At 35.7% G+C, this 12,175-nt stretch overlaps 4 protein-coding genes across 7 annotated transcripts; 1 reads left to right on the plus strand and 3 right to left on the minus strand.

The window, feature by feature from the left end:
- Positions 1-1,078: 1,078 nt before the first annotated feature.
- LOC106303945 (transmembrane protein 230) lies at positions 1,079-2,459 on the minus strand. Its single transcript, XM_013740307.1, has 3 exons — positions 2,365-2,459; positions 1,778-2,059; positions 1,079-1,362 (listed from the first exon to the last, which is right to left on the minus strand). Exons 2-3 carry the CDS (start codon positions 2,055-2,057, stop codon positions 1,283-1,285), a joined length of 360 nt encoding a protein of 119 aa, XP_013595761.1. The 5' UTR covers positions 2,058-2,059; positions 2,365-2,459; the 3' UTR covers positions 1,079-1,282.
- Positions 2,460-2,680: 221 nt separating this feature from the next.
- LOC106301185 lies at positions 2,681-6,261 on the plus strand. Of its 4 annotated transcripts, XM_013737531.1 has the most exons (10): positions 2,684-2,950; positions 3,029-3,075; positions 3,694-3,872; positions 3,999-4,082; positions 4,183-4,732; positions 4,816-4,978; positions 5,126-5,254; positions 5,349-5,543; positions 5,638-5,760; positions 5,872-6,261. In XM_013737531.1, the coding sequence occupies exons 3-10, from the start codon at positions 3,719-3,721 to the stop codon at positions 5,995-5,997; spliced, it is 1,524 nt and encodes a 507-aa protein (XP_013592985.1). In that variant the 5' UTR covers positions 2,684-2,950; positions 3,029-3,075; positions 3,694-3,718; the 3' UTR covers positions 5,998-6,261. The 4 variants fall into 4 exon arrangements, with proteins under 4 accessions (XP_013592981.1, XP_013592984.1, XP_013592985.1 ...); XM_013737527.1 differs by lacking the exon at positions 3,029-3,075 and having other exon boundaries at positions 2,681-2,950; positions 4,180-4,732; XM_013737530.1 differs by lacking the exon at positions 3,029-3,075 and having other exon boundaries at positions 2,683-2,950.
- A 70-nt stretch (positions 6,262-6,331) lies between these two features.
- LOC106302001 lies at positions 6,332-8,127 on the minus strand. Its single transcript, XM_013738504.1, has 6 exons — positions 7,860-8,127; positions 7,680-7,774; positions 7,432-7,552; positions 7,191-7,309; positions 6,792-7,122; positions 6,332-6,715 (listed from the first exon to the last, which is right to left on the minus strand). Exons 1-6 carry the CDS (start codon positions 8,100-8,102, stop codon positions 6,425-6,427), a joined length of 1,200 nt encoding a protein of 399 aa, XP_013593958.1. The 5' UTR covers positions 8,103-8,127; the 3' UTR covers positions 6,332-6,424.
- A 287-nt stretch (positions 8,128-8,414) lies between these two features.
- On the minus strand, positions 8,415-10,232 carry LOC106301814 (chorismate mutase 1, chloroplastic). Its single transcript, XM_013738296.1, has 6 exons — positions 9,830-10,232; positions 9,507-9,732; positions 9,342-9,428; positions 9,107-9,250; positions 8,916-9,008; positions 8,415-8,842 (listed from the first exon to the last, which is right to left on the minus strand). The coding sequence occupies exons 1-6, from the start codon at positions 9,994-9,996 to the stop codon at positions 8,588-8,590; spliced, it is 972 nt and encodes a 323-aa protein (XP_013593750.1). The 5' UTR covers positions 9,997-10,232; the 3' UTR covers positions 8,415-8,587.
- Between the last annotated feature and the right edge of the window lie 1,943 nt (positions 10,233-12,175).

Raw genomic sequence — 12,175 nt, forward strand, 5'->3', positions numbered from 1 at the left:
TATCAAAATATAAGTATGTATTTTCATATGATGTATAGTTTAATTTAAACGACATGAAATATATATATATACATTAACATAAACACCTATTAAAATAAAATTATATATTCATATGATTTTATAATCATTGTATCTTATTATAGAAAAAAATTTAAACCTTGATCACAAATGTTTATGTGAGATTTTTAACAGTTTTAATAATTTATAATCGTTTTGAAAAATTCAAAATACAACATATACAAAAAAATTTATTTTTTTATTATATGACTATGTAATTGTGTAATTTATTTTAATAGTAAATAATTAAACAAAAATGATAGAATGTATATAGAATGTTAGCAAATCTTTATTAGTTAAAATCATTAATTGTCATATATATCTTAATCACATTAGGTAATTCCGTCGGTTTTATTTAAGAAAAGAATATAAAATAATTTCATTTTGATAAATGAATGGTTCATAATAGACATAATATATAATATAACATTCCCTAGCAATTTAATTTTGGACTAACAAAATTCTCAATTGATTCTCAAGCTGCCACGTAAGCAAAATTAGCATTCTAATTACGTAACAACTCAACATGACATTTTTTTAATTAGTACAAACTAAAGGTTATAACTTTTTAAATGTTTTTCTATTAATATATACGGGATTATTTTTCAAATGATTATTAATTAATATATATACTAGATCTCGACCCAAAATTTAAATGATAAGATTAGAGATTAAATGTAACATGACTTTATAGAAATATGTACATTAGATCCATTTTTTAAAAAGATCACACATGAATAAAGGCCGTGACTTCTATTTTAATACATAAGATATATATATATGGGATGGTCTAATGTCGTCACTCGTCAAACAAAAATGATTTACACAAATAAAACTGAAAATAACATAAAAAAAGATGTGCATCGAAAATTAACGTCTTTCAGGACGCTATTGTTTAATTTGATACTAATACAGGAGAAAGCCATTCATTTAGTTAAATAACACGCCACCAAACACCACACATGTCTATCAGTTTATGTTATGAAGTTTTCGTTTGGTCTTCTTTGTCGAACAACCAAAACTACTAAAAGACGCATACAAATTTTGATAACAAACGAGATTCAATAAGATTCACAAACTGGATCAACAATCTATGTAGTATCTCTCTGATATTCATGAAACAGCTCAAAGTCTATTATTGGATTACATTTTCTATAATATGACTTGCTCATAAAGAAAAAAAACTACAACTTTTCTATGCACAGATGATAAGCTACTTGGGAAGTCAGTAGGAAGGAATGGCTGCGAAACGGTAACCTTCAGCTCCTCTCCATGAATAGTAAGCAATCCGTGTCTCGTAGAACCCTGTATGATATATAGCCACACAGTTGTGATATGTGTCAAATACAAGTCAAAGCCACATCCAGTTTTACTCATATAACATAAACAAAGAGAAGATCATTTTCAACAGACAAAAAGAACACACGTTCTTTTCAATTTTCAATCTCCATATCAACCAACGGAATCCACGCGGGTTTTTAAATCAAAGCACCATGCACTCATAACAAACTACAATGACATTCACTGCTCTTTCCACAGTATTAAAGAAGTATAAATGGCTAAAGAGAACATAGTTTCAACAGAAAATAAGCATAGTTTATCTAAATCACCCAATCTCCACATCAAACAACAGGTTTCAAATCAAACATCATGCAAAGAGTATCCAGCAAGATTAGTAACTCAATAAGCAAAACAAAAAATAATTCTATCCAACTCTTACCAGGGAGGAAAGTAAGGAAGCCAAGGACAAGAAGAGCATAGCCTTGAGAGCTATCCCCTTCCATGTGACCGGTGAAGATGAAAACCGCCAAAAGGAGAAGCAAGCAGCCAAGAAACAGAAGAAACACAGCTAGTGCTATCGATTTCCACGGCACTCTATCAAACGCCTTCGGAGTATAATCAAAACGAGGATCGAAATCTCTCCTTCCACCACCATCTGCATAGTCCTCATCATCATCTCCTGGAAGCTGAGCATACCGTACACTTCTCCTTGACGCCATTCCTAATCCAGTATCACAACACATTAGCATCATTAAGCAGTCAAAATCACGATTTACAAAAAAATAAATAAATGTATATTAGCTTTATAACGATTTGCTTTTAAGCAACGATGGATCACAGATTCAACAACATCCAATTAGAGTAAGCACACAACAATCCTTAATCAAAAACAGAGTCTAAACAAGCTTAATCAAGATCAGATCTACCACACGAAAAATCAACCGGTTCCGAAATTGAGAAGCTTAACGGCTCAAAAACCTGATAACTACAACTAGTGTGAAGAGAACGGCGTTCCGGAAAACTCACCGGAGCTTAACAATTCCGATGGGTGGAAGTAGGATCCGGACCTACTTTTTGACGAAGCATAGGTTCTTCTTCGTCTCTACTCTATCGTGCGACGACGCGTTTTGTGAGTTTATGTATTTACAAGTTAAATCCCTTAACTTTTGCTAAATTACATACGGCACCCTAAATTTATCTTCGTTTTAATCTATTTACTGCGAGGCGGGAAATTTGTAATTAACGGAGATCTGATCCCTAAATAGTTTTTTAACAATCAATAATAGCTTTTAGAGTAATTGCAATTTAAGCCAAAAAGATGATCTCTCTTTCCTCTCCTAGTCCTCTCTTCCTTTAGAAAGAAAGTAGTGTAGAGAGAGAGAGAGAGGACAAGGGGAAGGCGAAAAGGGAAGAAGATTTTTAAAAGCTTATTAGCTTCCCTTTTGCGTCATTGCTATCCGTGCCCGGATCCGAAATCTTCGGGTTTCAAAACTATCTTCTTTTCATCCTCCTCTCGGAGATTAACGACGGGAAGATTCTTCCCCTTTTCTCCTCAGATTAAAAAAAAAAACAACAAAAGGAGATAGCCCTTTATCATGTTTCCTTTTTCCAGGTATATAATCTCTGCCATTTGATTCGAATCTTCTTTTTTTTTGTCGTACATTCTCGTTTGGATCTGTTCTTATTGTAGAGCTACGACGGATCGATCATGATCTTCACCAGATTCAGCACTTTCATGTTTGTTCCTTCCTAACTTTTGCATGCGATGACAAAAAAATTGTAAATTATAGTATTTGCTATTGTCTCCTGATCGATGTTGACGTTTATAGTTATATGTTCAAACTATAAGAGCTTGTTAACATCAAAGTTTGTTTCTTTGAGACATCTCTGATTAGGTTTTAATGTAATCGTGTGTGCTTTGTTGTAAAACAACCTGGTGAATCGATCGATGATTACAAATAAGTTTTTTACGTTTTTTAGATTTAGTATAATAATCCAATAATGAGATTTGTTGATGCATGGTGTTGTTCCCCACTTCCTCTTATAATTGTTTTAAATCATCTACACTTTTTTGAGCTGGCTACTACTAATATTTTATTAGTTGAAGGATCTTGTATTGACTTGGTATTTGATTTTTTTTTCAAAACTTGCTTGGTCCCAATGTTGTTAATAAAGACAGAAAGTGACAACCAGTTTCTGTATGTGAGGATGGATGTATCTGCTTAGCTCTCTCTTTCCATAACCTGTGTTTATTTTTAAATGATGCATATATGTTAGAAGCATTGGCCTTTTCATGAGTTTTTTTTTTTCTTTCGAATCCACCCCATTTACAATTTTTTTTCTTTCTTGAAGCAGGATCTAAAAGAAAGTTATATAAATAATGGGTGGGTGTGTGTCAACCCATTCAAGAGGGATTAGGCGGCCTCGGCGTAAAGGCCGTCGCAGGTCTTCCAAACATTTTTCTAAAGTATCTGACATTGTTCCTCATGCAAATACTAGAAGGTCTAGTGACGTTGTGAGCCGAGTTTCTTTCGGTGAGTCTTTCTGTTTATCTAGCATTGGTTAGATCATATTGTTTCTCATTTTGTTGATCGCTACAAATGATCATAGCTGGACAATAGTAGATTTTTTTTTACCTGTAGAATTTCGTTTTGTTGCAGCTACCTCGCAGGATGATGCATGGTTTGACTCTGTCAGTGTTCTAGATTCTGATGAGGATGAGGACTTCGTCAGCCTACCTGAAGGTAAATGTCAATCTATATTAATACAGAGAACCAATTTTGCTTATGTAGATATAGATCTAAATCTTTTTGTCTCTCTTTTTTGCCATCTCTCGCCCAGCAGATAACGTATCATCACCGGGTGGTGCGGCCGGCAATATCCCAAATGGTCAAGTAGTTCAATTTGAATCTTCTTCCTGTATTGTGGATGGGAAAGGAAAGTACGAAGAATACCATGAGAGTTACCTGAAGATAGACAAGAGTAAAACCCTGGGCAAAGGTGTTCACAAGGATCCTAGTGGTCTCTCTGTTCTCACCGGAAACAGCAAGAAGAACCTAATGAACCATGCGAGCTTCAAAGGCTTGAAGGAACAGAAACGGAACTCTCAGGAGAAAACCTTGAAATCCAGCCTGAGCAGATTGATGCCAACGGTTAGTTTCAACGACAAGACTCTAAACTCACCCACATCTCAGAAGCGAAAATCTGCTGTTTATCGGCTTTCTTTCAAGAGGAAATCATGCGACGGTGAGGAAGTTACAGAGCAGCGTAAGCTGTTGTACCGTCCGAAGGCGGGTTTCACCATCCCTTGCTCTTCCAGAGAGAAGCAGTCCAGTGGAAGCTGGTGTGAGATACCACCTTCAACTTTTAAACTCCGTGGAGAAACCTATTTCAAGTACACCCTTTCACCACTCTGTTATATGTATCTTTTCTATAGAAACTGTTTGGTCTGTAACTGTTGAAGGATGATGTTTGCAGAGACAAAAAGAAATCTCCAGCTCCGAATCAGTGTGCATACACTCCTATTGGCGTTGACTTGTTTGTCTGTCCAAAGAAGATTGATCATATCGCCCAACACATCGAGCTTCCAAACATTAAAGCTGAGGCAAAGCTCCCTGCGCTTCTCGTTGTCAACATTCAGGTAACCACCACTGAGATACTAATGCCTACTTCGTTATTGGTTTGTCGCAAACTTTTTGATTGTATCATGTTCATAAGAAGCGTGTAAATGGCTGTTTTGATATGCATATATGTGTAAATGATCCTGACCTTTGCGCTTTGTTGGCAGTTACCAACCTATCCTGCTGCAATGTTCCTTGGAGATAGTGATGGAGAAGGCATGAGCATTGTACTTTACTTCAAATTACAAGAAAATTTCGAAAAAGAAACCTCTCAGCAGTATCAGGACAGCATCAAGGTAGCCTTGAAAGCCGTCCCTTCACAATTATCACATCTCGTGATTGATCGCTTACTTCTTGTTTGTTTGTTCGTCTCTCTCTGAAACGAAACAGAAACTTGTGGATGATGAGGTGGAGAAGGTGAAAGGGTTTGCGAAAGACAGCACTGTTGCTTTTCGTGAGAGGCTTAAGATCGTGGCTGGACTTGTTAACCCCGAAGATCTAACTCTAGGCTCGACTGAGAAGAAGCTTGTACAGGCTTACAATGAAAAGCCCGTTCTCTCTCGTCCTCAACACAACTTCTTTAAGGTGTTATCACCACACTAACCTCTTAAACACAAAAGAAAAAGTCAGTCTTATCGGCAGTTAATCAAGATTTGCTTTTTTTTTTATTTCTCCACAGGGTCCAAACTACTTTGAGATTGATTTGGATGTCCATCGATTCAGCTACATATCACGCAAAGGACTTGAAGCATTCAGAGATCGGCTGAAGAATGGAATTCTTGATCTCGGTTTAGCCATCCAGGTAATGATCAAAGCTTCAAACAATGTATATGTAAACCGGACTAGGACTAGAGGATCTTTTGTTCTTTGTTATAATACATGATAAACATTTGTTTTCTTTTCATGAAAACAGGCTCAAAAACCAGAAGAGCTGCCGGAACAAGTATTGTGTTGTCTGAGGCTGAGCCAGATTGACTTCGTTGACCGTGGTCAAATCCCAATGCTACTAATCCCTGAGGAAGGAGAAACTCTGGTGTAAGCTTTATGATCATCTTGTATACCCTCAACTCCTTTGGATGAAGAAAACCAAATAATAAAAGTGTGTTTAATTCATCAAAAATACTGTATATTTCCAAATTTATGTGGACATCTCTATTTCTATTTTATTTATTTATGCTATTATAACTTATATGTAAAAACGTTCATAATCCAAAACTCTTGGAAGTCAGCTTCTCGAGTTTGGCCTTTCTGTTGTAACTTTGTACTCTGTTACCTCAAATGATATTATTATGATATTATCTCTCATGTGTTATCTTCTCTACATTTCTCTTAAAACTTTTAATAGTTGATTTGCCTAATGGTAAGAGAGGATATGACAACGAGTCAATGACAATACATTATTATCGCTTTTGATGTTTATACAGGCAGTACAAGAACATACATGATCATAGTAACATAGAAGGAACTCACACTTTGGTCTCAGAAAAATAAGTTGATGAGACAGCCAAACCTTCATGGTCATACGTACGTACGAGTCTCTGTCTTGATCCTGACGATTCAAGCCAGCAGAACTCTAGATGGAAAGACTTTAACTCAGCAACACTCTTTGCTACGTCGCAGGGACATCCCATGTACATACCACCCGGTAACAGTGTCATTTGGTATCCTTCCGCGAATGTAATCAAGTTCTTCGACATTTCACCCACCCAGTGCACATTTGTCGTCACGTTTTTCACATCAGATGTCGAGGAAATATCCTGATTGGACATCAAAACCTCTTATGGTAAGAGACATAAGCAATAGGCTAGAAGAGTGTTGTTGAATATCGTGTACCTGGACTACTTGACCTTGGTCATTAATGTCAAGAACAGCAACAGTATCGGCTTCGGATAGAGTTGATCCATAGACACCGCTTCGTTTTGTTATTGAACGACCTTTCCAAGTACCAAGAAATGGTGTGATTCTTTCTCCATCACCCTGAGAATCGTCAAGGACTGGATGAACGAGATTCTCTAGCCCTCTTTCCTCAAGGAACACAATAAGCATTTCGAGAACACCTTTGGGATCCATGATGTGAAAGGCTCTAGCTCTTCTATCCGTCTGATTAGAATACAAGCAGTTCTCACATACTAAAGCAGGACGCCGAGATGGAAGCCTAAGAAACCTGGAAACAACTTCTTATTTAGTCTACTTACTCATGCTATGTTCAATAAAGAATGCAATAAACCAAACCTTGGTGATTCTTCTCCAGTGTCATCTTCTCCGAGAACGCCTTGCCTTAACGTGGTATCCAACATTCCAGCGGTCTGATACCTCAGTGAAAATGCTCTCTCCTTGGGGAAGAATCCAATCTGCAGACTACTAATGATGAGAAGAGTCAACAAAGTCAAAATAACTAAATGAAAATCCCTAAGAGACAAAACAAACTCAAAACTTTTTAGCATTATGATTGAGACAACATAACAAATCTCACCTGCTGATACTTGTCGACAGTGAACATATTGGTTTCTTTGATTTTGTATTCTACCCATTCAGCTTCCTCTTCCTCTTCATCAGCAACTGATGTGGCTGATGTTGCCTGCTTTATATATAACCTATGAGGAAACATACACTTTCTTAGTTCGAACATCGTTTAAAGTTCAGAACTTTGTATAATTACAGACAAAAACATTAAAGTTTTGTCTTTTATCTTAGAAAATGACGAATCAAGCATAAATATACGATTGATTAAGGCTGATGAGCTCGTCTTCTCCATATGAACTAGCAGAGAGACGAGTATCAATCTTATGCAACAGATTCCCATCTCCATCAAATTGCTGCCCAGCACATGAAAAAAAGGAAGGAGCTTTGTCACATAATCTAGCTAAAAACCCAGAATCAAAGTTAGGATTTTGATCATACGTGAAAGGAGCCAGTCCATTTTCCGACGTTGAGGTCGACGAATCCGCGTAAGTTGTCAATGCTCATTGACTCATCGCTCGTTCTTTTGTCGTCTTCTTGGACCGCCATGGACTTGATAGCAATGCTTCTGGTTCCATAGGACGAGCGCAGAGGCGTGTTTGGATTCAGGAGTTTCAACCGTGTGGATGATTTGTTTAGTGGGGAGAAGAGGAGTGAGCAAGTGACCCAAGAAGCAGTAGCCATGGAAACAAAACAGAGAAGAAACAGAGGATCGTGGGTCAGTGATTTTATCTTATCAACATTCACACTGCGTGGCGTTTCTAGTCTCTAAAGACAGCGTGTAGTTCTATCACGTTGACTCGAGACAGCATGGTGTTTAATTGTAGAGCTGAATCTTCTGCAATTAAATTTGCAGCACGTCCTCCTCTGTGTTTGGTTGCCGTAAAGGAATGCGACAGGTAAACTTAATATCCACTCGTCATTATAAATGTGGGACAACTTAGTACATACACTATAAGCATCCCTTTGATTTTTTTTCACAATTGAGAGAGAATGTACATAAACCACACAGTTTTGTTTTGCAAGTAACCTTGAAAACCAAACATGGAACTATAGTTTAGTTGTGAATTAACCTTTGAGAGATTTGTAAAGTTAAAAAAAAAAAAAAAACCAAAAAACATTCCATTAAAAAAAAAACATACTAGTATACTACCAAAGCCATTTATTTATCAGTCTAGTCTTCTGAGCAAGTACTCCACTTGAACCTCTTTTGTCAAGGGCATGATCCAATCTCCATACAAGTGGCCGACCAAGATAGGACTGATCTTGTAAACTTGAGATTCATTATTCAGCTCTTCTTCTTCTTTTTCCTTAACGCCCACTTTCACTTCTTGCCCGTATGTTCGTGTTTTCATCTCAACTCTCTTCTTTACCGCTTCCTCAACCGTCGGGAATGTCAGCATATTCATCAACGCATCCTTATCCTACACAACGACTTAAAAGGTGAGATATGCACATATAGACCAAGCAAAAAAAGAGTTGAATGGATATATATACTTGTGCTTTGATGGCAGGCTCATATGCCTCGGGCGAGGCTTGGAACTTGGCCTCTGCAACAAATTTACCGTAATGGATCCTCTTTGAAAGAGACTGCAATGAACATCACAAAACTACATGAGTACACTTACTTACCAAAAGAGCCAAAGAACATTATAAAGATCGAACCTTGTTTCTAACAGAAAACGAACCTGAAGGCAGATAGCGTCACAAACAGCTGTTGATCCATAGTTACCATCATCGCCTTTCTTCACAAGTCTTGGAACAAGGTCTCTGAAGTACATGTTCCATATCTTGTTGTTTATGTTGATCGAATCAGCAGCAAAGTGCAATACCTATCTCAAAAGAAACAAACTTGAAGCTCTTAGCACCTTTGCTTTGCTGATAAGCCAAGGAAAAACAACTAAAGACTCCATCTTTAAGCACCTTAGGGTACTGCAGAGGCGGCAACATAGGCTCTGGTAAATCTTCAGGGAAGAAGGGATGTTCATCAGGGCTCTTGAACCTACCAACCTAATCATCAAGTTTCAATCTTTTTTTATCAATAACAATCCACCATGATACCCTTTTAAGGATTAGTATTATGTTAACCTTAGCGTGAAGCTTCTCAGTGCCTTTGAGCATGTACTCAACCAACGACCCGTTGAAACCATCCATGTCGAAAGCAGTAGGATCATAAGTATCCGCATTGTAACAGTACTTGGCTCTCTCCAACAGACCGAATATAATGCTGTCCTCTTGTCTGATCAACGAGTTTCGGATACCTTCCAGAGTCAAGCTCTCGCTTTCATCCACTCGTTTCTTCCCTACCAACGATCTGTCTCAACAACAACACATAAAGGTTTCTACTTTAAGCTAAGTCGAACAATGGGTTTCGTTAATTTCATGAAAGAAAGAGCCTTTTGAGTTCATACCCAGCGAGAGTCATAACGGCGTGAACAGAGCTGGCTCCGGAGCGTGGCGGTGGCTTCGAGGGAGGAAGAGAACAGCGAACAGAGAAGGGAGCTTTGGGTCTATGGGCGAGGAACACAGTCGCAGGGGAAGAGACGGACGATTTCATCATCGACAATGACGCTTCCATTGATGAGAAGGAAAAAAACAGAGTAGGCGGAGAAAACAGAGGATCTAAATATCAGAGGAAGAGACAGAGAATAATCTGCAGATGAAAGAGAAATGTTATAAGAGAGCGTTAGGCATTTGGGGGGGGGGTAGGTTTGTGTGGTGGGTAAAGGAGAGAGACACTTGCGAAGGAGGAGAGGGTGGAGGAAGTTAGGTTTGTCTTCTGCGAGACTGTGTGCACGTCTTTAGCCCACGCAAAGCCAGCCAACACACAAAACTGTTCTTAATACTTTTTTTTTTTTGTTATCCATTTTTTATGGTATAGTAGGCCTGGGACGGATCGGGTATCCGGGCAATTTTAAGATATCTGGATCCGGATCTTTATCCGGCGGATCCATAATTTTACTATCCTTATCCGGATCCGGGGTTCGCAGATATCCGGGTGTCGGATATCCTTCTAAAAATTATAATATCCGGCGGATATCCGGATCCGGATTTGGATCCTTAAAATAAATAAAAAATAATATTAATATATATAAAATATTAACAATAATTTAAAAATAAAAATATATATAATGTTTTTAATTATTTCTATGTATAATATTACAAAATTTACATAAAATTTATATATACTGTTATAAAAATGAAAATATATTAAATAAAATTAGTTTTTATATATAGATATTACTATTTTTGAAATAGTTATTAATAAAATTTACGGATCCGGATATCCGGACTAAAAAATCAAAATATCCGGATCCGGATTCGGCTTTGACGGATCCAACATTTTACTATCCGGATCCGGATTCGGCCTCTCCGGATATCCGGATTTTCGGATCGGATCTGGATCGGATCACGGATCGAATCCGGATCTCGGATAAAAGTTCCAGGCCTATGGTATAGTTTAAATTAGAATTATTTATTTTCTAGTATATCACAAGTTGAAAAAAATTATAAATAGTCAACTGAATTTAATTCATATGATTATTACTTTATTAGCTAGTAGCTACCCAATAAATAAAAATTTTAGTTGGAGAGTTATCAGGAATTAGTTTTTTTTTGTATTTTCTTATTTATTTTATGAAGAAAAATAATATAATGTTATTTATAACTTATTATATGGTACACAAATTATCATAAATTTCAACTTACAGAACCTATAAACTTTAAAGTGAATAAAGCAAATATCTTGTATGTGTATAAGCTAGTTATTTTAGGATATGCAACTTTTATCATCTGAACCAAACTGATGACTATAAAACGATCTCACATTGACATTTTCTATAAAAATAACTAAGGGAAAATTGTTTTTTTAGACCAAAAAAATGATAATTATGTACTAATCTCATATATTTTTATGTCTTATTAGACTAATTATATTTAAAATAGCAATAATGCCCTTAAAATTTTAATTTTAAATTCTTAACTACAATTAATAAATAATTATAATATATTTAGAAATATTTATTATTATAATAAAATATATTATCTATCTTATTAAAACTCAAGTACAAAATTGGAGTGTTTGGAAACTTGAATAGGACTATTAAAAAAATTTAGAGTGTTTGGAAACATGAATTGTAGTCTTTTAAAAAATTAATTTTGTTTGGAAACAAGGATATTAGTATTTAGAAAAAAAATAATGGGCTTATGTTATTAAGAAAAATTAAAAGTTCATCATATTATAAGAAACTATCTATCTGGCCCAGATTTAAAATATACGAAAATGGGTCAATCTAATTGCCTAAAACTTTTTCTTTTCTAAACTAACCATAAAACAAAATTTAAAATTTATACACATATTTCAAATCAAAATAATAATTTAAATTTGATTTATATCAAAAATTGATTAAAAAATAATACATATATTCAAAAATGGATTTTTACTAAACTATTTTTCAATAACCATTATAAAAAAATGTTGTCAATATATATAATAAAAATACAATACAAAGCCCAATTTGAAATACCAACTCAAATTATGGTTTTTATATTTCATATTAAGTTTTAATAAGATAGATATATGTAATTATTTATATGATGGTACGTATAAAATACTATTAATTATATGATTACTTATATGATGGTACGTATAAAATACGATTAATTATATGATGACAGTATACGATATATAATAATGAATAGGGATGGGATTTCGGGCACCAATACGGGTTTGGTTCTGATCGGTTTGTGTTTAGGGT

The sequence above is a fragment of the Brassica oleracea genome, chromosome C7, assembly GCF_000695525.1.
Source record: "Brassica oleracea var. oleracea cultivar TO1000 chromosome C7, BOL, whole genome shotgun sequence".
NCBI classification, from domain to species: Eukaryota; Viridiplantae; Streptophyta; class Magnoliopsida; order Brassicales; family Brassicaceae; genus Brassica; species Brassica oleracea.